General features: G+C 43.8%; 1 protein-coding gene across 1 annotated transcript in view; it reads left to right on the forward strand.

Annotated features, from left to right (window-relative positions):
- CCDC158 (coiled-coil domain containing 158) overlaps positions 1–23,672 on the forward strand; it is a 1,152,460-nt gene that overhangs the window by 848,884 nt on the left and 279,904 nt on the right. The window contains exon 24 of the mRNA XM_030192135.1: positions 20,974–21,456. Coding sequence (XP_030047995.1) covers positions 20,974–21,456 — 483 coding nt within the window. The remainder of the gene's footprint in view (positions 1–20,973; positions 21,457–23,672) is intronic.

Genomic DNA, 23,672 nt, shown 5'->3' on the forward strand with positions numbered 1-23,672 from the left:
GAGCGTGGTACCGGAAGATTGGAGGGTGGCCAATGTAACGCCCATTTTTAAAAAAGGTTCCAGGGGAGATCCGGGAAATTATAGACCAGTGAGTCTGACGTCTGTGCCGGGGAAAATGCTAGAGGCTATTATTAAAAACAAAATTACAGAGCACATCCGAGGACATGGATTACTGAGACCAAGTCAGCACGGCTTTTGTCTTGCCTGACCAATTTACTTCAATTCTTTGAAGGAGTAAACAAACATGTGGACAAAGGGGAGCCGGTTGATATTGTATATCTGGATTTTCAAAAGGCGTTTGACAAGGTACCTCATGAAAGGCTACAGAGGAAATTGGAGGGTCATGGGATAGGAGGTAATGTCCTATTGTGGATTAAAAACTGGTTGAAGGATAGGAAACAGAGAGTGGGGTTAAATGGGCAGTATTCACAATGGAGAAGGGTAGTTAGTGGGGTTCCTCAGGGGTCAGTGCTAGGACCGCTGCTCTTTAATATATTTATAAATGATTTAGAGATGGGAGTAACTAGCGAGGTAATTAAATTTGCTGATGACACAAAGTTATTCAAAGTCGTTAATTCACGAGAGGATTGTGAAAAAGTACAGAAGGACCTTACGAGACTGGGAGACTGGGCGGCTAAATGGCAGATGACGTTTAATGTGAGCAAGTGTAAGGTGATGCATGTAGGAAAAAAGAACCCGTATTATAGCTACGTCATGCAAGGTTCCATGTTAGGAGTTACGGACCGAGAAAGGGATCTGGGTGTCGTTGTTGATAATACACTAAAACCTTCTGCTCAGTGTGCTGATGCAGCTAGGAAAGCGAATAGAATGTTGGGTATTATTAGGAAAGGTATAGAAAACAGGTGTGAGGATGTTATAATGCCGTTGTATCGTTCCATGGTGCGACCGCACCTTGAGTATTGTATCCAATTCTGGTCGCCACATCTCAAGAAAGATATGGAGGGGCATAATCGAACGCAAACGCCTATCTCCATGGGCGTTTATGTCCGAGAACAGGTCCTTGAAGGGGCGGACCGAACCGTATTTTCGAAAAAATGGACGTTTTTGAGCTGGGCGTTTGTTTTTTTTTAGCGATAATGGAAACTAAAAACGCCCAGCTCAAAAACATCCTAATCTGAGCCATTTGGTCGTGGGAGGGGCCAGGATTGGTAGTACACTGGCCCCCCTGATATGCCAGGACACCAACTGGGCACCCTAGGTCAGTGCGGTGGACTTCAGAAAAAGCTCCCACATGCATAGCTCCCTTACCACTGGTGCTGAGCTCCCAACCCCCCTCCCCCAAAACCCACTACCCACAAATGTACAACTCTACCATAGCTCTTAGGGGTGAAGGGGGCACCTACATGTGGGTACAGTGGGTTTTGGAGGGCTCCCATTTACCAGCACAAGTGTTACAGGTAGGGGAGGGGATGGGCCTGGGTCCACCTGGCTGATGTGCACTGCGGTACCCACTAAAAGTGCTCCAGGGACCTGCATACACGCAGGCCTCTAGGACTTTTTGCTGCTGTATAACATTGGCACACCAGTTGACACCTGAAGACTGATCTCTCCGAAAACGTCCTTTATTGGAATAAGCACGTTTACTCACAGTTAACTGCAGAGGTTGTGCCCCACTGGCAACGAGTCTCCCTGGTACTGAGATTAGCAGTAGGTCAGAGCTGGCAGAATGCTGTAGCCCTCTTTCAGCCACATTCAAGGTAAGAAGTAAGTTGTCTAACGTGGCTAACACAGGAAAGGGAACTAAAACTGGCTTACAAAAATGGCCACTACCGCATGGACTACAACAGGAAACACAACAGGGCACACTCTGACCCAGTAGGCAGGGGGAACGGCACCATGGGAGCCTACCAACTACCAACATCGTGAGACTGTAACACAAGCTAATGAAATCACGGAGCCCAATACCCTACACCCACCACAATGCAATGCTGATGTGACCCTGTAGTGCACCCGAGAGCCACATCTGACCCAGGGAAAGGCTGTGAGAGGATCGAACACATTCTGCTGTCATGGAGGTGGGTATGGCATTTGAGGCTGGCATACAGGCTGGGAAAAAAGTTTTTAAAGTGGGGATTTTTTTGGTGGGAGGGGGTTAGTGACCACTGGGGGAGTCCGGGGACGTCATCCCCGATTCCCTCCAGTGGTCATCTGGGCAGTTGGGGCACTTTTTGGGGACTTGTTCGTGAAAAAAAAGGGTCCAAAAAAGGGACCCCAAAATCGCGGTAAAAACACCTTTTTTTTTTTTTGGAGTATCAGCTACAGACGCCCATCTCTCGGCTGATAACCACGCCCCAGTCCCGCCTCCGACACGCCCCCATCAACTTTATTTGTTTCTGCGACAGAGTGCAGTTGGAAACGCCCAAAATCGGCTTTTTCGATTATACCGATTTGGGCGCCTTTGCAAGAAAAATGCCCATCTCCCGATTTGGGTCGAAATATAGGCGTTTTTCTTTTTTGATTATAAGCTGGATAGTGGAACTGGAAAAGGTGTAGCGAAGGGCGACGAAAATGATAGCGGGGATGGGACGATTTCCCTATGAAGAAAGACTAAAGGGGCTAGGGCTTTTCAGCTTGGAGAAGAGACGGCTGAGGGGAGACATGAGCAGGGACTGTCTCTCTACTAAATGCTATTAGTAGTAGTAGGTATATAAAATAATGAGTGGAGTGAAACAGGTGGATGTGAAGCGTCTGTTCACGCTTTCCAAAAATAATAGGACTAGGGGGCATGCGATGAAACTACAGTGTAGTACATTTAAAACAAATAGGAGAAAATGTTTCTTCACCCAACGCGTAATTAAACTCTGGAATTCGTTGCCGGAGAACGTGGTGAAGGCAGTTAGCTTGGCAGAGTTTAAAAAGGGTTTGGACGGTTTCCTAAAGGACAAGTCCATAGACCGCTACTAAATGGACTTGGGAAAAATGCACAATTTCGGGAATAACATGTATAGAATGTTTGTACTTTTGGGAAACTGCCAGGTGCCCTTGACCTGGATTGGCCGCTGTCGGGGACAGGATGCTGGGCTTGATGGGCCTTTGGTCTTTTCCCAGTATGGCATTACTTATGTATGTATGGCATTCACAAAGCTTATGTAACCTGGTATCCCCTTTCAGTTTCACTATCGGGGGAGAGAGGGGGAGACAGCCAAGGAGGTTTAATGAACAGGAGTGGAAGTGAGCCCATCTAGTCCACTGTAAGCAAGGAAGCCAATTAGGACAGTCTAAGTTTTCCCTTCCCAGCACAACTGACATCCCCGTTCACTCAAAACAAAGCAAGCAAATCTATGAGCTGCTGCATCCTCATTGTCATTTTTTATTGTTGGTCCATCTGTAACAAGTCTAAAGCTGTTTCAATTGGAAAGGCAGTGCCTTAAAAGGTGGAGGACAAAAGGTGGGTTTTTTTTTAACTTATTGGACAGCTTTTTAATTTATTTGAAAGCTTCCCATATGTAGATATAAATATCTTGAAATAACAATTGAATATCATTATAACAGCTTAAAATAATTACACTGGTAAACGGCATTTTTGTTACAAAGAATGTGAATGGTGTTCTTAGCTAAGTCATGGGTGCTGAATTCGAAAATGAAATCAGTTTTTGCCTATCGGGCTCAGTTTTGTTGTGACACACTACCCTTTTTATAAAAATCCTTGAAAACGCTGCATTTTGGTACCCTGCTGTGCAGGGCCGCCGAGAGGGGGGGCAGGGGGGACAAAATCCCCAGGGCCCGGGCCTTCAAGGGGGGCCCGGTGCCAGTCCCACCCGCCCTCTGACCATCTGCCACCGGGCCGGCCCCCTGTATTTTGTGACCGACATGCTATTTTTTCTGAATATTTCTCCAAGGTAGGTGACATGGAGGCATATTTTCAAAGCACTTTGGGAGGCTAAGTTCCATAGGTTTCTATGGAACTTTGGGAGGCTAAGTGCTTTGAAAATGAGCCCCATTGTCTTTTGTAATGATATTGAATCCGTTATGGATACTCTTGGCCATGATTTCAATGTAAATGAGTGGCGCTTGTTCATAGATTCTAGCAAAGTTAGTCTGAAAGCAGTACTTCTTCACAATGGGAACGAATTTCCTTCAGTTCCGATTGCTCATGCAGTTAACCTAAGGAGACATATGAGAACTTCAGCCAGCTACTCATACTTGTCCAATACGAGAAATACAAATGGCGTATATGTGGAGATCTCAAGGTTATTGCAATTCTGCTCGGTATGCAGCTCGGGTACACAAGGCACTGCTGCTTTCTATGCGAGTGGGATAGCAGAGACAGAAAAAAACCACTATTGTGGGAAAAAATGGCCTACTCGGAATGAACTACTGCCTGGACAGAAGAATGTGGTGAACATTCCTCTTGTTAACCCCAAAAACGTGTATCTACCTCCGCTGCACATTAAATTGGGTCTCATCAAAAACTTTGTAAAAGCCATGGAAAAAACATCTCCTGGATTCATGTACTTGCGAGAGAAGTTCCCAAGGATCAGTGAAGCAAAAATTAAGGAAGGAATATTTGTAGGACTGCAAATTAGGGAAGTAATGGCTGATGAAAATTTCCTTGATATGTTGAACGATGTTGAAAAAAAGGCATGGCTGGCTTTCACAAGTGTCTGCAAGAACTTTTTAGGCAACAATAAGGCAGAGAACTATCATGATATTGTACATGAATTACTGAGATCATACCACCATATGGGATGTAACATGTCACTAAAAATACATTTCTCCGAGGAGAAGCAGGCTGCTTGTTCTCACTGATGGGTGACGTCCACGGCAGCCCCTCCAATCGGAATCTTCACTAGCAAAAGCCTTTGCTAGCCCTTGTGCGCCGATGCGCACCGCGCATGTGCGGCCGTCTTCCCGCCCGAAACCGGCTCGTGCCGGCCAGTCTTCTTTTGTCCGCACTCGGTACAGTCGTGTTACGCCGTTTGCGCCCCTTAAGTCGACCTTGCGCGTCTCTTTTGACTTTTCGCAAAAAAAAAAAAAAGGATTTCGGAACAGGACCTTTTCGGTCTTTTTCCCTTTCCTCTATTTTCAGTTTTTGCCCCGGTAAGTTTCTTTTCGTCTTCGGGGTAGGCCCTTTTGAGGCCTCGGGTCGAATTTTTTCTCCCCCTCTTTTTGGTGCCTACCGCAATTACGAGTTTTGATTTTGCCGGCGTGATTTTTCCGCCCATGTCATCGAAGTCTCCCAGCGGCTTCAAGAAGTGCACCCAGTGCGCCCGGGTAATCTCGCTCACTGACAGGCACGCGTCGTGTCTTCAGTGTCTGGGGGCTGGGCACCGCCCGCAGGCCTGTAGTCTGTGCGCCCTTTTACAAAAGCGGACTCAGGTAGCGAGATTGGCCCAGTGGAATGTTTTGTTCTCGGGCTCTTCGTCGGCATCGGCACCGGGAGTATCGAGTGCATCGACGTCGACAGCGTCCAGACCTCCGTCCTCGGCCGCGACTGCATCGAGTGCATCGAGGCATCGACCCTCTGCATCGGGGCTGAGACATCGGAAGTCGGCGTCGGTGGTACCGGGACCTCCACTTCTGCTGATGTCGTCGGACGGTGGTGCTTCGACTGCAGTGCAGGTGAGGGCTGTCCATTCCCCTGCTGGTGGCGGTGAGCCTTCGGGTGGGTCTCCCCCTACCCTGAGGGCTCCTGCGGTACAGCCCCCCCCCCCCCCGAGACCGACCTTCTTCGGCCTCGGCCCCGAGGAAGCGACGGCTGGATTCTACGTCCTCCTCATCGGTGCCGGGAAGCTCCGGTGACATGCTTCGTCCCAAGAAGTCGAAGAAGCATCGACACCGGTCCCCTTCCCGTATCGGCACCGAGAGCTCTGGGTCGCCGAGGGAGTCGGCACCCAGTAGGCATCGGCACCGAGAGGACCGCTCACCCTCTGTTCAAGAGGTGTCGATGCGCTCCACTATGGACAGCCCGGAACAGCCTCCACGCCCGGAACAGCCTCTGACATCTACACCTGCATCGGCTTCCACGTCTTTCTCCACAGCCGCTCTGCACGAGAGTCTCCGGGCCGTTCTCCCAGAGATCCTGGGAGAGCTGTTGCGCCCTTCCCCTCCGGTACCGGGGGTGCTTGCGCCACCGGTATCGTCGAGTGAGGCGCCGGCTGGCCCTTTGTCCGGGGTGAGGTCTCCGACATCGGTGCCGCATGCGGTACCGACTGTGGTCGCCTCCCAGGAAGGCTTCCCGACGGCGGAGGGAACTTCGCCGGTGCAGACGAGGGAGTCTACCTCTCGACGCCCACACCGTGGACGTGGTTCCACGGAGTCGAGCCGGGCACGGCTTCAGACACAGGTCCGTGAACTTGTGTCTGATACCGATGGTGAGGCCTTGTGGGAGGAGGAGGAGGACACCAGATATTTCTCTGACGAGGAGTCTGATGGCCTTCCTTCCGATCCCACTCCCTCCCCTGAAAGGCAGCTTTCTCCTCCCGAGAGTCTGTCTTTTGCGGCCTTTGTCAGGGAGATGTCTACGGCCATCCCCTTCCCAGTGGTTGTGGAGGACGAGCCCAGGGCTGAAATGTTTGAGCTCCTGGACTATCCTTCTCCACCTAAGGAAGCGTCCACAGTACCCATGCATCATGTCCTCAAAAAGACATTGCTGGCGAACTGGACCAAGCCACTAAGTAATCCCCACATTCCCAAGAAGATCAAGTCCCAATACCGGATCCATGGGGACCCAGAGCTGATGCGCACTCAGTTGCCTCACGACTCTGGAGTTGTGGATTTGGCCCTAAAGAAGGCTAAGAGTTCTAGGGAGCATGCTTCGGCGCCCCCGGGCAAGGACTCTAGAACCTTAGACTCCTTTGGGAGGAAGGCCTACCATTCTTCTATGCTTGTGGCCAAAATCCAGTCTTACCAGCTCTACACGAGCATACACATGTGGAACAATGTGCGGCAGTTGGCGGGCTTGGTGGACAAGCTCCCCCCTGAGCAAGCCAAGCCATTTCAGGAGGTGGTCAGGCAGCTGAAGGCATGCAGAAAATTCCTGGCCAGAGGGGTGTATGACACCTTTGATGTTGCGTCCAGGGCCGCTGCTCAAGGTGTGGTGATGCGCAGACTCTCATGGCTGCGTGCCTCCGACCTGGAGAATAGGATCCAGCAGCGGATTGCGGACTCGCCTTGCCGTGCGGATAATATTTTTGGAGAGAAAGTCGAACAGGTGGTAGAACAGCTCCACCAGCGGGATACCGCTTTCGACAAGTTCTCCCGCCGGCAGCCTTCAGCTTCTACCTCTACAGGTAGACGATTTTTTGGGGGAAGGAAGACTGTTCCCTACTCTTCTGGTAAGCGTAGGTACAATCCTCCTTCTCGACAGCCTGCGGCCCAGGCTAAGCCCCAGCGCGCTCACTCTCGTCAGCAGCGTGCGCCTCAGCAAGGCCCCTTGGCTCCCCAGCAAAAGCAAGGGACGAGCTTTTGACTGGCTCCAGCAGAGCATAGCCGACATCCAAGTGTCAGTGCCGGGCGACCTGCCAGTCGGAGGGAGGTTAAAAGCTTTTCACCAAAGGTGGCCTCTCATAACCTCCGATCAGTGGGTTGTTCAAATAGTCCGGCAAGGATACACCCTCAATTTGGCCTCCAAACCTCCAAATTGTCCACCGGGAGCTCAGTCTTACAGCTTCCAACACAAGCAGGTACTTGCAGAGGAACTCTCCGCCCTTCTCAGCGCCAATGCGGTCGAGCCCGTGCCATCCGGGCAGGAAGGGCTGGGATTCTATTCCAGGTACTTCCTTGTGGAAAAGAAAACAGGGGGGATGCGTCCCATCCTAGATCTAAGGGTCCTGAACAAATATCTGGTCAAAGAAAAGTTCAGGATGCTTTCCCTGGGCACCCTTCTTCCCATGATTCAGGAAAACGATTGGCTATGCTCTCTGGACTTGAAGGACGCCTACACGCACATCCCGATACTGCAAGCTCACAGACAGTATCTGCGATTTCAGCCGGGCACACGTCACTTCCAGTACTGTGTGCTACCCTTTGGGCTCGCCTCTGCGCCCAGAGTGTTCACGAAGTGCTTGGCTGTAGTAGCAGCGGCACTTCGCAGGCTGGGGGTGCACGTGTTCCCATATCTCGACGATTGACTGGTGAAGAACACATCCAAAGCAGGAGCTCTACAGTCCATGCAGATGACTTTTCGCCTCCTGGAGCTACTGGGGTTTGTGATAAATTATCCAAAGTCCCATCTTCTCCCAGTGCAGAGACTAGAATTCATAGGAGCTCTGCTGGATTCTCGGACGGCTCGTGCCTACCTCCCAGAGGCGAGAGCCAACAACTTGTTGTCCCTCGTCTCGCGGGTGCGAGCGTCCCAGCAGATCACAGCTCGGCAGTTGTTGAGATTGCTGGGCCACATGGCCTCCACAGTTCATGTGACTCCCATGGCCCGCCTTCACATGAGATCTGCTCAATGGACCCTAGCTTCCCAGTGGTTTCAGGCTGCTGGGGATCTAGAAGACGTGATCCACCTGTCCACGAGTTTTCTCAAATCCCTGTATTGGTGGACGATTTGGTCCAATTTGACTCTGGGACGTCCTTTCCAAATTCCTCAGCCACAAAAAGTGCTGACTACGGATGCGTCTCTCCTGGGGTGGGGAGCTCATGTCGATGGGCTTCACACCCAAGGAAGCTGGTCCCTCCAGGAACGCAATCTGCAGATCAATCTCCTGGAGTTACGAGCGGTCTGGAACGCTCTGAAGGCTTTCAGAGATCGGCTGTCCCACCAAATTATCCAAATTCAGACAGACAACCAGGTTGCCATGTATTACATCAACAAGCAGGGGGGCACCAGATCTCGCCCCCTGTGTCAGGAAGCCGTCAGCATGTGGCTCTGGGCTCGCCGTCACGGCATGGTGCTCCAAGCCACATATCTGGCCGACAGGTTGAGCAGGATTATGCAACCTCACGAGTGGTCGCTCAATTCCCGTGTAGTGCGACAGATCTTCCAGGTATGGGGCACCCCCTTGGTAGATCCCTTTGCATCTCGAGCCAACCACAAAGTCCCTCAGTTCTGTTCCAGGCTTCAGGCCCACGGCAGACTGGCATCGGATGCCTTCCTCCTGGACTGGGGGGAGGGTCTGCTGTATGCTTATCCTCCCATACCTCTGGTGGGGAAGACTTTGTTGAAACTCAAGCAAGACCGAGGCACCATGATTCTGATTGCTCCTTTTTGGCCGCGTCATATCTGGTTCCCTCTTCTTCTGGAGTTGTCCTCTGAAGAACCGTGGAGATTGGAGTGTTTTCCGACCCTCATCACGCAGGACGAAGGGGCACTTCTGCATCCCAACCTCCGGTCTCTGGCTCTCACGGCCTGGATGTTGAGAGCGTAGACTTTGCCTCTTTGGGTCTGTCAGAGGGTGTCTCCCGCATCTTGCTTGCTTCCAGGAAAGATTCCACTAAGAGGAGTTACTTCTTTCTATGGAGGAGGTTTGCCGTCTGGTGTGACAGCAAGGCCCTAGATCCTCGCTCTTGTCCTACACAGACCCTGCTTGAATACCTTCTGCACTTGTCTGAGTCTGGTCTCAAGACCAACTCTGTAAGGGTTCACCTTAGTGCAATCAGTGCATACCATTACCGTGTGGAAGGTAAGCCGATCTCAGGACAGCCTTTAGTTGTTCGCTTCATGAGAGGTTTGCTTTTGTCAAAGCCCCCTGTCAAGCCTCCTACAGTGTCATGGGATCTGAATGTCGTTCTCACCCAGCTGATGAAACCTCCTTTTGAGCCACTGAACTCCTGCCATCTGAAGTACTTGACCTGGAAGGTCATTTTCTTGGTGGCAGTTACTTCAGCTCGTAGGGTCAGTGAGCTTCAGGCCCTGGTAGCCCAGGCCCCTTACACCAAATTTCATCAAAACAGAGTAGTCCTCCGCACTCACCCTAAGTTCTTGCCAAAGGTTGTGTCGGAGTTCCATCTGAACCAGTCAATTGTCTTGCCAACATTCTTTCCCCGTCCTCATTCCTGCCCTGCTGAACGTCAGCTGCACACATTGGACTGCAAGGGAGCATTGGCCTTCTATCTGGAGCGGACACAGCCCAACAGACAGTCTGCCCAATTGTTTGTTTCTTTTGATCCCAACAGGAGGGGAGTGGCTGTGGGGAAACGCACCATATCCAATTGGCTAGCAGATTGCATTTCCTTCACTTACGCCCAGGCTGGGCTGGCTCTCGAGGGTCATGTCACGGCTCATAATGTTAGAGCCATGGCAGCGTCGGTAGCCCACTTGAAGTCAGCCACTATTGAAGAGATTTGCAAAGCTGCGACGTGGTCATCTGTCCACACATTCACATCTCATTACTGCCTGCAGCAGGATACCCGACGCGACAGTGCAGCCTGGAATAGAATAAAAATGGGCCTGGGGGGGGGGGGGGGTGGAGTTGGATTCTAAACCCCAAACAGATTCTGCAGCACCGACTGCCCGAACCGACTGTCGCGTCGGGTATCCTGCTGAAGGCAGTAATGAGATGTGAATGTGTGGACGGATGACCACGTTGCAGCCTTGCAAATCTCTTCAGTAGTGGCTGACTTCAAGTGGGCCACTGACGCTACCATGGCTCTAACATTATGAGCCATCTGTATTGTATACAATGTATTTATTTAGTTTTTAATGTAGAAAAATGAGCACAAAATGCAGAGTTTAAAATTGCTGCTTCTACCAGCTATAATAACACTGGTCTACAAAAAAACCCTTTTTTTCTGTAACAAGAACAAAACATACATTTTCTGGAAGATAATTCTTCCCTGAATCCAGATCTTATTTCAGAATTTCTGTATCAGCCTCAGTTTTCATGTGATAATGGTTTTTGTAAATGCTTGTGTCGGCGTATGTAGCTATTATATATATCTGGCAAAATGACACGCTTCTGCTACAAGAGTTCCAAAAAAACTGTGTCAGTTCACAAAGAAATCAAAGATATAAGCAACATAAGAGTAAAGAGAAGTGAAGAAACATACCTAAAAAGATTTCCTTCCTGATTTCCTGTGGTACTTTGCCTCGGGAACGTCTCTCCGTAAGGTCCAGCAGTAGTCGGACAACATTGCGGCATTCCATTTGCCTTGATAACGCTTTTCCATTTGAGAAATGTCCCGGTGGAACCGTTCTCCATGTTCATCACTAACGGCTCCAAGGTTATCCGGGAAGAAGTTCAAATGATCGTTCAAGAAATGTATTTTTTTAAAAATTTTTTATTTCTAATTTTATTTATTTACATTACAAGTTAACACACTTGATATGAAAAATGATACTAATACAAGAAAAAAATATATCGTAGGATATTTCCAACACCTTCTCAATTAAATGTCTATTAGATCATATAAGTCCACAATATGGGAGTCCATGATCAAATCCTGGAGAAATAAAAGGAAAACGTATAATAAACTTAAATCGAGAGGTATACGTTTACAAGCTTGAAATTAAATTCTTATGCGGCCTTTTTAGTTGTTAAAAATTAGGACAGTTGCGAAGGATCAAAATATACATATTTTAACCAGGGAAAGGCTGTCACAGGATACAACACATTCTGCTGTCATGGAGGTGGGTACGGCATTAGAGGCTGGCAAAAAAGGTTTTTCAAGTGGGTTCTTTTTGGTGGGAGGGGGTTAGTGACCACTTGGGGAGTCCGGGGAGGTCATCCCCGATTCCCTCTGGTGGTCATCTGGGCAGTTGGGCAACTTTTTGGGGACTTGTTTGTGAAAAACAGGGTCCAAAAAAAGTGACCCAAATTCGCGCTAAAAACGCCTTTCTTTTTTTGATTATCGGCCAAGTACGCCCATCTCTCCTCAGCCGATAACCACTCCCCAGTCCTGCCTTCACCACGCCTCCAACACGCCCCCGTCAACTTTGGTCGTTTCCGCGACAGATTGCAGGTGAAGCCGCCCAAAATCAGCTTTCGATTATACCGATTTGGGCACCCACGGGAGAAATACGTCTATCTCCCGATTTGGTTCGAAATATGGGCGTCTTTCTCTTTTAAAAATAAGCTGGATAGTAACCTATAGAACTTTGTAAGTCTAAGTGCTTTGAAAATACGCCTCAGTGGGATTATTCTGTTATTTGAGCATGTTTCAGGGACAAGTGGTTTATAAGTCAAAATAATAAAAATATTTTCTATCAAAGAGATCTGTCATTTGTTGAAACATAACTAAATGGGCTATATGCCCCTAATGCAGTCCATTGTTTTTTATATATTTTGTTCTTGTGATGGCTTATACTGTGCCAAAACTGGAAATATAGTGAGACAGAATAATATAATTCAGTAACAACTAAAACATATTTTATGTTTTAATCATCTTTATTAACAGCAAAACATGTTTATTTATTTATTTGCTGCATTTGTACCCCACATTTTCCCACCTATTTGCAGGCTCAATGTGGCTTACACTATGTTGCAAAAGGTATAATCATAAACAGAGTAAGAGGTAAGGTCTAATTTAATGTTGGTTGATAAGCTTCATATAGAACAAGAAAAACCAGTAAACCATCCAACATGGCAAAATAAAAACATTTACAGAGAGCATACCCCAAGAACCCTGCCCCTCCCGTACTCCCCTCCTTCCCTATAAGCCCACCTGACTGTTTCCACCTGCCAAAATAACACAACAGATGTACAGATCAGTAGGACTCAAAGCATTTCATAACAAGCACTGCCTCCACTGTATGCAAATCTTTTTCATAAATATTCATTGTCAATATCCTGACGAACCTGACTGCCTTGAGTAACTCCAGGACCAAGTTATCCTAACTATCATAAGAGGCAGACACGGTTGTATAATTAACATTATAATTTTATTTGTATTTGGGTAATAACTGAGAAAGTGCTAGTAAAAATTATATTACAAAGCATGAAGTTGACTTGGTTAACTTCTGCTGTATATCAACCAGTAGTAAATAATAGTACTAAACAATATTAAGTGCATTTTTATAATGTACCACTGCATTCTTCAAAACAGAAGGAGCAAGTTCCCACAAACCATCTCTCTCTATTTTGATCTAGGCACAGGAAAAAAAGGGTTTCAGATGCTCCCTGGTTTCAACCTAATACATGTTAAATGTGGGATATGAATGTCATAAATAACTAACTAAATAAATAAATAAATAGAAACTCTGAATGTTGAGCACCTGATTCTCATAATATTATGTCTGTTTTAGTGGCCCATTACCAGGAGAAAAAAAAATCTCTGCACGAGTATAACACGTGCTAGGGTGTCCCTGTAACCAGCCCCTCCAACTGACCACTGATTAAGATATATAACAAATTATTACTCTACCAACGAAAAGTTATTCTGTTATTATACTTCCTCTGTGTACATCCGTATGCTGCACAAGCCTGTTGTTTGAAAATATAAGTGAGATTAAATAAAAATGCTACCAACAATAAAGAACGACAAGGTGGATGCAGCAGCTCATTGGTTTGCTTGCTTTGTTTTGAGTGAACAGGGATGACGGCTGCGCTGGGAAAGGGAATCTTAGACTGGCCTAATTGGTTTCAGCGTTCTGATGTCACTTCATCTCCTGTCTATTAAACCTCCTTGGAGACAGCAACCACTGGGGGATTAAGGAAGTGTCATGCCTTAATCCCTCCAGTGGTGAGCTGCTCAATCAGATCATCTTTTTGTACCCTAGATGTGATTGAAACAGATCTAACTTAGGACGTCCTTCTTTTTAGACTTGGACATTTCTTCCCATTCAGTAATTGCTGTTGGACGTTCTGATTTTGGGCCCTGTCTGGTCCTACCCAAAATATGCCCACAACATACCCCCTTGCTATTTGGATGTCTGCAGTGTTGGATGTCCTTTTTCTGCCTTTGCAAAATCGGAATTTGGACTTTCAAGCACATGGATGTCCATTTGGGCATTTTGAGATGTCCATATGCTTCAAAAATAAGCTTCATTTACAGGCTGTGATATTTCATTCACTTATGCAATCAGTCTTTGCTAGCCTTGAAGTCCCTGAATCCTGCCTCCAGAAACTTTATTGTAGCCACCCTCTTTATGGTTTTCCCGGTAATTGCATATGCCTTGCTTTCATGTTTCTGAAAAACATTCAAATAGCTGTTCATCAATTTCTGTACCTTCCTGCTACCACCATCCAGTCTGTGTTGAATCATAGTCATGTTGTTGTTGAGTCTTCCTTGCTTGTATTGATCCATCCAATTCCAAATTCATTTTCTGTTGACATCCAAATTCCTGGAGACTTCAGAAATGCTATGTTCTTCAGCAAATTTCACAGCTGTGATTTTGAACTTCAGTAAGTATTTTGCATATCAGAGCAAGATAAATAAACTCAAATACAATATTGTCATTAAAAAATTGGATAGGTGTTTGAAGTATAGAAGACTAGCATAAAATTGCTAACTGAAACTCTCACATTAAAATGCTACCGTATTTGAGAGTAAACTGAATTAATGTTTCCCCTACAAAAAAGAAAGGTATAAAATATTAACTTGAATATAAACTCAGGTTTATATTCCAGTATCCCTCCCATCCTTTGTGTTATCAACTGTTTCTCTCCTCTACTCCTCCCCGCAATGACTATCATTTGTCAACCCCACCCTGCCCCTCATGATGACCACCATTCCTCAACAACACCTGCTCCCTGATGACCACCATTTTTCAACTCTTTCCACTCCTCCCACTCCTCCCTGCGATGACCACCATTTCTCTCCTCCGCCCTGCCCCCCACAGTAATCGACATTGCTCTCCTCCACCCCAGTTCAATGACTGAATCTCTCTTCTTACCTCTTCTCAAGGTTATGGCACTGGGCCAGTGCAAAGCCTGGAGCATCTGCACATGTTCAAGGTCCCGCACTGACCCAGCACCATAACCTTAAGAGAAATCCAGTCATTGCAGGAGGAAGGGGTAGAGAGTGCAGGAGCGCAGTGCTAATTACTGTGGGGGGCATGTTTAAGGAGAGAAATTTTTCAATGAATTCCGGGGGAAGGAGGGCGATTATTGGGGGAATCTTGATTTGGATTGAAGACTAAATTTTCTAGGGGTTTCGGGTACTGAAGTGGAATTGGGGGGGGGGGGGGGTGATTATTAAATGTGAGAGTTAATTTGAAACAATATGGGATACAGATAGAAAGTTGCAGTAGAAATAAATTAGCACATATACTTGTCACTTCTACCAACTTGAAAAGAAAAAAAACAATTGGGGGGAAGAGTAATTTAATAAGAGGGTACCTAAAAATATTAGAAAAAATACATATATTATAAAAGCAACTTAGGAGCATCCCAATAGGTATTTGAGGTCTAGTAATGAGGCCATGTGTATTTCAACCACTAAGGAAGAATACAGAAGATGTGCTTAAGAAAAAGATGTGTATTGTGATAGGAGCTAAGTGGTGGAATGAGTTGCCCCTAGATATTAAGTTAAAATTGGATTTTAGAATGTATAAGAAAAAACTAAAAACATGACTGCTTTTCTGTACTGGCTAGGAGACATAAGCAAGGATAGATGAGATGGGCAGATAGGATTATATACAACTGAAATAATGAGCAACTTGATTTTGTGATTTTTTGCATTTTATATTTGGTTTGTTTTATTATATTAGATTATGGAACTCATTTTTAAAACAGAAAAACATCCAAAAAGCAGCACAAAGTGGCATGTGCATTGTTTTCATAAGTACATAAGTATTGCCATACTGGGACAGACCGAAGGTCCATCAAGCCCAGCATCCTGTTTCCAACAGTAACCAATCAAGGTCACAAGTACCTGGCAAGATCCTAAAACAGTACAATACATTTTATGTTGCTTATTCTAGAAATAAGCAGTGAATTTTCCCCAAGTCCATTTTAATAATGGTCTATGGACTTTTCTTTTTGGAAGCCATCCAAACCTTTTTTTAAACCCCGCTAATGTAACCGCTTTTACTACATTCTCTGGCAACGAATTCCAGAGTTTAATTACACGTTGAATGAAGAAATATTTTCTCCCATTTGTTTTAAATTTATTACTTTGTAGCTTCATTTTGTGCCCCCTAGTCCTAGTATTTTTGGAAACAACAAGCAATTCACGTCTACCCATTTCACTCCACTCCACTCATTATTTTATAGACCTCTGTCATATCTCCCCTCAGCCATCTTTTCTCCAAGCTGAAGAGCTCTAGTTGCTTTAGCCTTTCCTCATAGGGAAGTCGTCCCATCCCCTTTATCATTTTTGTCGCTCTTCTCTGTACCTTTTCTAATTCCACTATATCTTTTTTGATAACCGGTGACCAGAATTGAACACAATATTGAAGGTGCGGTCGCACCATGGAGTAATACAAAGGCATTATAGCGTCCTCATTTTTGTTTTCCAATCCTTTCCTAATAATACCTAACATTCTATTTGCTTTTGTAGCCCCCGCCGCAAACTGTGCAACGTATCTTCAATGATGACGCCTAGATCTCTTTCCTGGTCTGTGACTCCTAATGTGGAATCTTGCATTACATAACTATAATTCGGGTTCCTCTTTCCTGCGTGCATAACTTTGCACTTGTTCACATTAAACATCATCGCCATTTGTCAAACACCTTTTGAAAATCCAGATTCACAATATAGACTGGCTCACCTTTATCCACATGTTTGTTCACCCCTTCAAAGAAATGTAATAGATTAGTGAGGCAAGATTTCCCTTCACTAAATCCATGTTGGCTGTGTCTCATTAATCTATGTTTTTGAATATGCTCAGTAATTTTGTTCTTTATAATAGTCTCTACCATTTTGCCCGGCACCAACGTCAGGCTCACCTATCTATAATTTCCCGGATCTCCTCTGGAACCTTTTAAAAAAAATCGGCCTTAAATTGGCCACCCTTCAGTTTTCCAATACCATGCTGCCAGATTGGAGGTGGGTCTTCTGTACAACATCCCTATAGGCCTCCTTTATGTACCTCTCTGTCTCCCTCAGCTCTTCCAAGTCTGCTACTGTAGCCTCAAGAGAACGGACTCGTTCTCTGAGAGCTAGGAGCTCTTTGCATCGAGCACACCCATATGACATCTCACCAACTGGGAGATAATCATACGGGTGACATTCAATGTAAAAGACTGGATATCACCCCTCTCGCTGCTAGACCACTGTCTGCATCTTAGTATTATAGAATTGTTTAATTAAAACTTTTTAAGGTACTAGTTGAATATAAAGAGCCTTAAGATTGGTGTACTTTATTTAGTGTCTCCTTCTCAAAGAGTAATTAAATAATTAAAGTTCTAATGAGTACTCCCCTCTTCTTGTCCTAATTAGAATAACTGACTATAAATGAAGACTTGAGCTAGGTGTGGGTGGGAGTTGGCGAGGGTGGGTAGGAATGAGGACCGAACTAGGCCCTACTGTGTCTTCTAGAGACTATCTGTTAATGCTGTGGCAGAAAATTTAAGTTTTAAACCTATGGGGGAAAAGGGTATGGATACTAGCTAATAAAGTTTGATTTTTACAAAAAAAATTATGTGTTTATCAATATCCTACAAATTCCTCTTTTAAACCCTATCTTTAAAGTTACCAAGCACAGAATAAAACATGGAAAAGAAAATAAGATGATACCTTTTTTATTGGACATAACTTAATACATTTCTTGATTAGCTTTCGAAGGTTGCCCTTCTTCGTCAGATCGGAAATAAGCAAATGTGCTAGCTGACAGTGTATATAAGTGAAAACATTCAAGCATTACTATGACAGTCTGACAGGGTGGGAGGATGGGGGTGGGTCGGAGGTATGCATGGGGACATCAAAGCATATCATTGATATTCTAACAGGATGGGTGTGGGTAGGTGAGGGGTGGGGTGATCAACAGAGACATACAGCTTTATGGTTTATAATGGGCTAGGAACCCCAGGTCCTTGTTAAGTCCTTTCTGTTGGGTGTTAAAATATTCAATCATTCTGACTTCAAAGGTCTTACGTTCTTGTATGGTTTTAAAGTTACCTTTCAGTATTCTCACTGTGAAATCACTGGTACAGTGTCCTGGTTCTGTGAAGTGCTGTCCCACCGGGGTGGGGGCCCTAATGGCTGTATTGTTCATGTGATGGTGATGTCTATGCAAATTGAATCTTGTCTTAAGCATCTGGCCTGTTTCTCCAATATAGCATCCATCGTTAGATTTTTTACACTGAATGACATATACCACATTGGGCAACCTTCGAAAGCTAATCAAGAAATGTATTAAGTTATGTCCAATAAAAAAGGTATCATCTTATTTTCTTTTCCATGTTTTATTTTGTTTGATTTCTATTGATAACCTTAAGAGTGGACTAACACGGCTACCACACTCCTCTACTCAAGCACAGAATAAAATAATGTCACTTTCCCACAGAAATGTCTTCTTCTCTCAGAACTTCTCAGAAACATCAGGGGCATTTTGGAGGAGGAATTTAAGCATTCTTAACACTTAAACATTTTTGTGCCATAATGGAACAAATCAAAAACGTGCAGGGCTAAAAGTTGGATGTTTTTGTATGTTTTAATAACAAAAAGGTGCCCCAAATGACCACTGGAGGGATTAAAGCATGATCCCCTTACTTCCCCAGTGGACACAGATATCCTCAAACCCCCCTCCCCAAAGATGTAAAAGAAACAGTACATACTGGGCTGTATGACAGCTTCAGGGTGCCCCACTGCTCTGCTGGGATGTCAGTGTGGTCATTCTACTAAGAATGCTGGCTCCTCCTATATCCAAATGGCTTGATTTTGTTCATTGTTCACTTGGACATTTTTTTTAATGGTCCACAAAGTAGATGCACTGAGAACAACTTCTAGCAAATGGCCATTTTTTGGGAAAAAAAAGATGGACATTTTTCAGGTTTGAAAATGGCTATGTTCGCTACTGGATTTTGGGGATTTTTCCGCAAACTGCCCAAAGTCAGATTTAAATGTCATATCGAAAATGCCCCTCTATATATGTTGTGAACTGTATGGAACAGATTAATATTTGTAAGTGCAATATAGAAATTTTTTAGTAAATAAATAAAATGGGCATTTACAGTGATTCGCAGTAACAAACAAATTTTTGTGCAGAAATTTATATCTGTACCCCTTACCAGGCAGGTTTTTAGAATATCCACAATGAATATGCATGAAAGAGATTTGCATATAATGGAGACAGTGGATGCAAAACAAGTTCATGCATATTCATTGTGGATATCCTGAAAACTTGACTGGCAATGGGTACTCCAGGACCGGGCTTGGGAAACACTGCTATAACGGAACCTAGTAGTGTACTGTAACTTGGTATTTGCATGCCTAACATTTTGGTGCCTGCAGTTACACCATCTGTAGACCTGGTGTAAGTGTAGGTGCCTAAATGCAGCAGGGATGCACGTAACTTACAGTATTCTGTAAGTTACCCATGTAAGTGGAAGCCTGGCCCATGTGTACCTGTATACACCCCCCTTGCATATAATTGCATTGTAAGTTAAGCAGGTGTTTGCAGAATAGCATTTTAGTTCCCTGATAGCACTTAAGTGGGTATATGCACATATAACCATATAAGTGCTTAGTATTCCAAACCCTTATTGTCACAAGGGCATGTACTTTTAGGTAGAAATGCCTTTCACATGTATATATTCATATGGTATAAAATATGCATTCATAATTCTGCCCCATCTCTACCCAAACTACGCCCCCAGTAATGCTTATCTGCAGAATTCCTATAAGCAGGCACAATTTTTTGGTACACCTACTTTTTGCATTTGTATACCCCCTTGTAATTTTATGAGTCATTTTCTTAATGTAAAACAAGCTTTTACATGTGGAAAAATATTCATAAAATTAACCACAATTTTTTGCTTTCATTTCTTTCTTTTATGACTTCTTTATTAGTTGTTTCAGCATGTCATAGTATTGTTACAAAATCTTATATACTGCAGTAGAATAGCAGAGGTAGTGTTTTTAGAAGCTCTATTTCATGATGTTGCCTGCCGGGGCTCAGTGTGTCACAGATAAGTGTTATTGCTTCAGTGTATTAGCTACCTATTGAATGCTATATTGAAGGATTAAATGGTCAGCTCCTGTTTTGAATATACATAAAATGAAAAATAAATCCAGAAAAATGAATTAAGATAAAAAAAATTCAAAAGTTAAAATGTGGGTGGAGGGGGTTTTTGGTCAATGATTACAACTGTCATGCTGTATACTGTGTTTGGGATAGAGTAACCTGGTGACGTTTAAGACCTTTTCCTCCTATTATTAGATAGTTACGTGAACAAGCTGTCCACCTTTGTGAGGCTAAAATATATGCATGCATTCCCCATTTCAGAAAGGGAAATCTTGTGTAAGTCCACCAAGATCAACATTGGGATTTACAGTTTCTCCTAAGTATGTCTAGGTTATATATAGTCAGGCACACAAGAGGTCACCCCCTCAAACACCGCCCAGTATTTCTGTTCCCCCATCCCACTCCCCAAAAGCGATACTAAGAAGTGACAACTGATATGGGATTCTGTGAGAGCTTAGAGAAACAGATGGGTAGGTTTCTAAAATGACAGATACACATGTGCATGTTACCATGTTGGCCCCATTGATATTTTTTAGACATTGACACTTGTGAAATGGGTGCTGCCGAAGCATGTGTTCAGCATATGCACATCCATTCCCGCATGTGTTTTAGGAAATACTGTATGTTGGCAAATCTTTTTCTAAAATACTACCACAGTTTCATATATCCTGATCTGGATATCTCAATTTTGATTTGTATTTTCTTTCTAAATTCTACCTTCAAGTGTTACATAGTAAAGGATAGATATTGAATGTTTGGGTTTTTTGGACTAGCCTAATTTATCCCATACTTCTCATTAATAAGGGACTTTGTTTATGATGCAATTCCTAATGTCTACATACAGCAAATATGTACTGAATTATTGCCAAAAATGGGCATAATTTGACATTATAACACATATGTGCAATTGTAGAACTGTAATTTTATTCTAAAGAGGTTTTTTTTGAACCATTTAAAATATTTTCTATTTTGCTTTCTCTCTTTTTTTTTTTTTTAAGATGGCTTCCATTCATTCAAAAACTGAGGCCCAAGAGAAAGTTGCATTATTGACTTCTCAGCTAGAGTTAACTCAAGAGATGCTCCACAAAACCACTGATGAACTGAGTAGCAAGAAGAAGGACATGGAAAAAGCTCAGCGAGCCATTGCTGATTTGACAAGTTCCTTGCATGAAAAGAAGAAAATCATAGAAGCTGCCTCTGTGGAAATCAAGAAACTGTATGCTCAGATTGATTGCAAAACTCAAGATATTCAGCAGTTAAAGAAAGATACAGAGGAGCTGCAGAAAGTATCTGCAGAAGTTGAGTCTCTGAAGATGCAATTAACTGAAAAGGATAAGAAAATTTATATTTTCAAGAACCAGGTTGACAATCTCACACAAAAGGTTGAACAGTACACTCAGAAAGCTGATGATGTGAATACGGAAAAATCAAATCTGTTAAGAGTAATCAGTAGCAGAAATGAAGAGATGAAAGATCTTAAGGTTGGTAGAACCTACTTATGTGTCTTTACTTTCCATGTATCAATTTGCTTCATATTGCTAGCTTGCAATTGATTTATTTTACATAATTAGTGAAGAAAGTGTATATCTATTTTCTAAAATCTTTGCATAAAGGTTTATCTGGATTTGTTGTTTAAACAAAAATAAACATTTGAAAGCATATGGAGGCTCATTTTCAAAAGAGAAAAACGTCTCAAAAACGGCACAAAGTGGCATTTGGACGTTTTTCTCAGAAAAACATCCAAATCACGATTTTTGAAATGCAGATTTGAGACATTTTTCTCTGCAGTGCTTCCAAATCACAAGGGGGCATGTTGGGGATAGGATTTGGTGTTCCCAAAACTTGAACGTTTTTCTGCCATAATGGAACAAAGTAAAAACATCCAGGGCTAAAAGTTAGACCTTTTGGTCTAGACGTGTTTCAATCATGCTTAAGTCACAAAAAGGTGCCCTAAATAACAAGATGCCCACTGGAAGGATTAAGGCATGCCCCCTTACTCCTCCGGTGGTCACTAACTAGTCCTAGTATTTTTGGAAAGAGTAAACGATGAATTCCAGAGTGATAAAAACTGTTAGCTTAGCAGAGTTTAAGAAGGGTTTGGATAATTTCCTAAAAACATAAGCAGCATAAAATCGGTTTTACTGTTCTGGGATTTTGCCAGGTACTTGTGACCCGGATTGGCCACAGCTAGAAACATGATACTGGGCTTGATGGACTTTCGATCTATCCCAGTATGGCAACACATATGTTTGTTTGTTTGTTTGTTCATTTATTGGGATTATTAACCACTTTTATGAAGAGATTCATACAAGGTGGTGTTCTTATGATACAACCAAAATATCAAGAGACTTGCCCTCTGTTTAGTAAGGTTCTAGTGGCTGGCAGTACGCTAATGCCGACACAGCTCATTCACTTTGAGTGGGCTGTGTCGGTATTTCCGCATGGCTTAGTAAATGGGGAGGGGGTTGGCATAGTCTAGCATTTGGCAAAGTGTATTGGAAGCTATCTCCCTCATATGAAACCAGACTGATTGGCATGAATTAGGAAGTCAAGAATGGCCTATAATCTATTGGCTATTATCTCAGCATAGATTTTACAACCTAAGCTGATTAATGTGCTAGGATGATGGTTTTAGTCCTGTGGGTATCTCAGTTGAATTTCACAAATAAAACAATTAGAGCTTCAGAAAATATACCCTTAACTGTCAGACCACTAATAAATTCTTGATAGAACAGTTGCAATTTAGAAGAGAGGAAGGAACAAAATTTTTTATTGAATTCTGCTGTGAAACCTTCTGAGCCAGTTTCCTGAAGAGTAACATGTACATCAAGGGACTTTATCCACTTCACTAAGAGTTGGCCGAACCAATGATGCTAGAAACATAATTTATTTGTTTATTTGTTGCATTTGTATCCCACATTTTCCTACCAATTTGCAGGCTCAATAATGGCAACATTGCTAGAATATTGCACTTCTGAAGTGTAAATACTATCATAGAGAGAAATGCTTTTATAATATCAGAGACTTCTGCCAGCATTGTACCCTTGTCACTCTGTATATCAACTATCTACTGTCTGCTGACTTTAGCAAGTTATTATACCTAGAAAATTCTCATCTACAAGAAACTGATTCCAAATCTCCAAGAGCCAGTAGTGCTAACAAAATCAGATAATTCTATTCCCAGCGACATACCAGCATCCCAAAACAGGTCTGGACCTTTTGGAAAACTAGGATACAATGTTCAAACTCAAACTAAATAGAACCAGGAATTTACTTTTGTCCATATCAAGTCTACACAACTCCACAGTACACCAAAACATCACAATCAACCATCAAACATACAAAATCAAAACACAGCTAAAAATTCTGGGAATAATCACACAACTCCACAGTATACCAGTACAGCTAAAAATTCTGGGAATAATCATTGACAAACATCTAATACTGGACAACCAAGTAGTAGCACTAACAACAAAATGCTTCAGAACACTATGGAAACTGAGAAGGATCAGAGACTATTTTCCAAGACAGTCATTCTGGATTGTACTACAATCGTTAATACTGTCACAATTAGACTACTGCAATGCAGCATACTTAGGGTGTAAGGAGACCACACTAAAATCGCTACAAACCATTCAAAACACGGCAACATGACTAATTTTCAAGAAATCAAAATTCAAAAGAGCCACCACACTGC

This window comes from Microcaecilia unicolor, chromosome 2 (assembly GCF_901765095.1).
Source record: "Microcaecilia unicolor chromosome 2, aMicUni1.1, whole genome shotgun sequence".
NCBI classification, from domain to species: domain Eukaryota; kingdom Metazoa; phylum Chordata; class Amphibia; order Gymnophiona; family Siphonopidae; genus Microcaecilia; species Microcaecilia unicolor.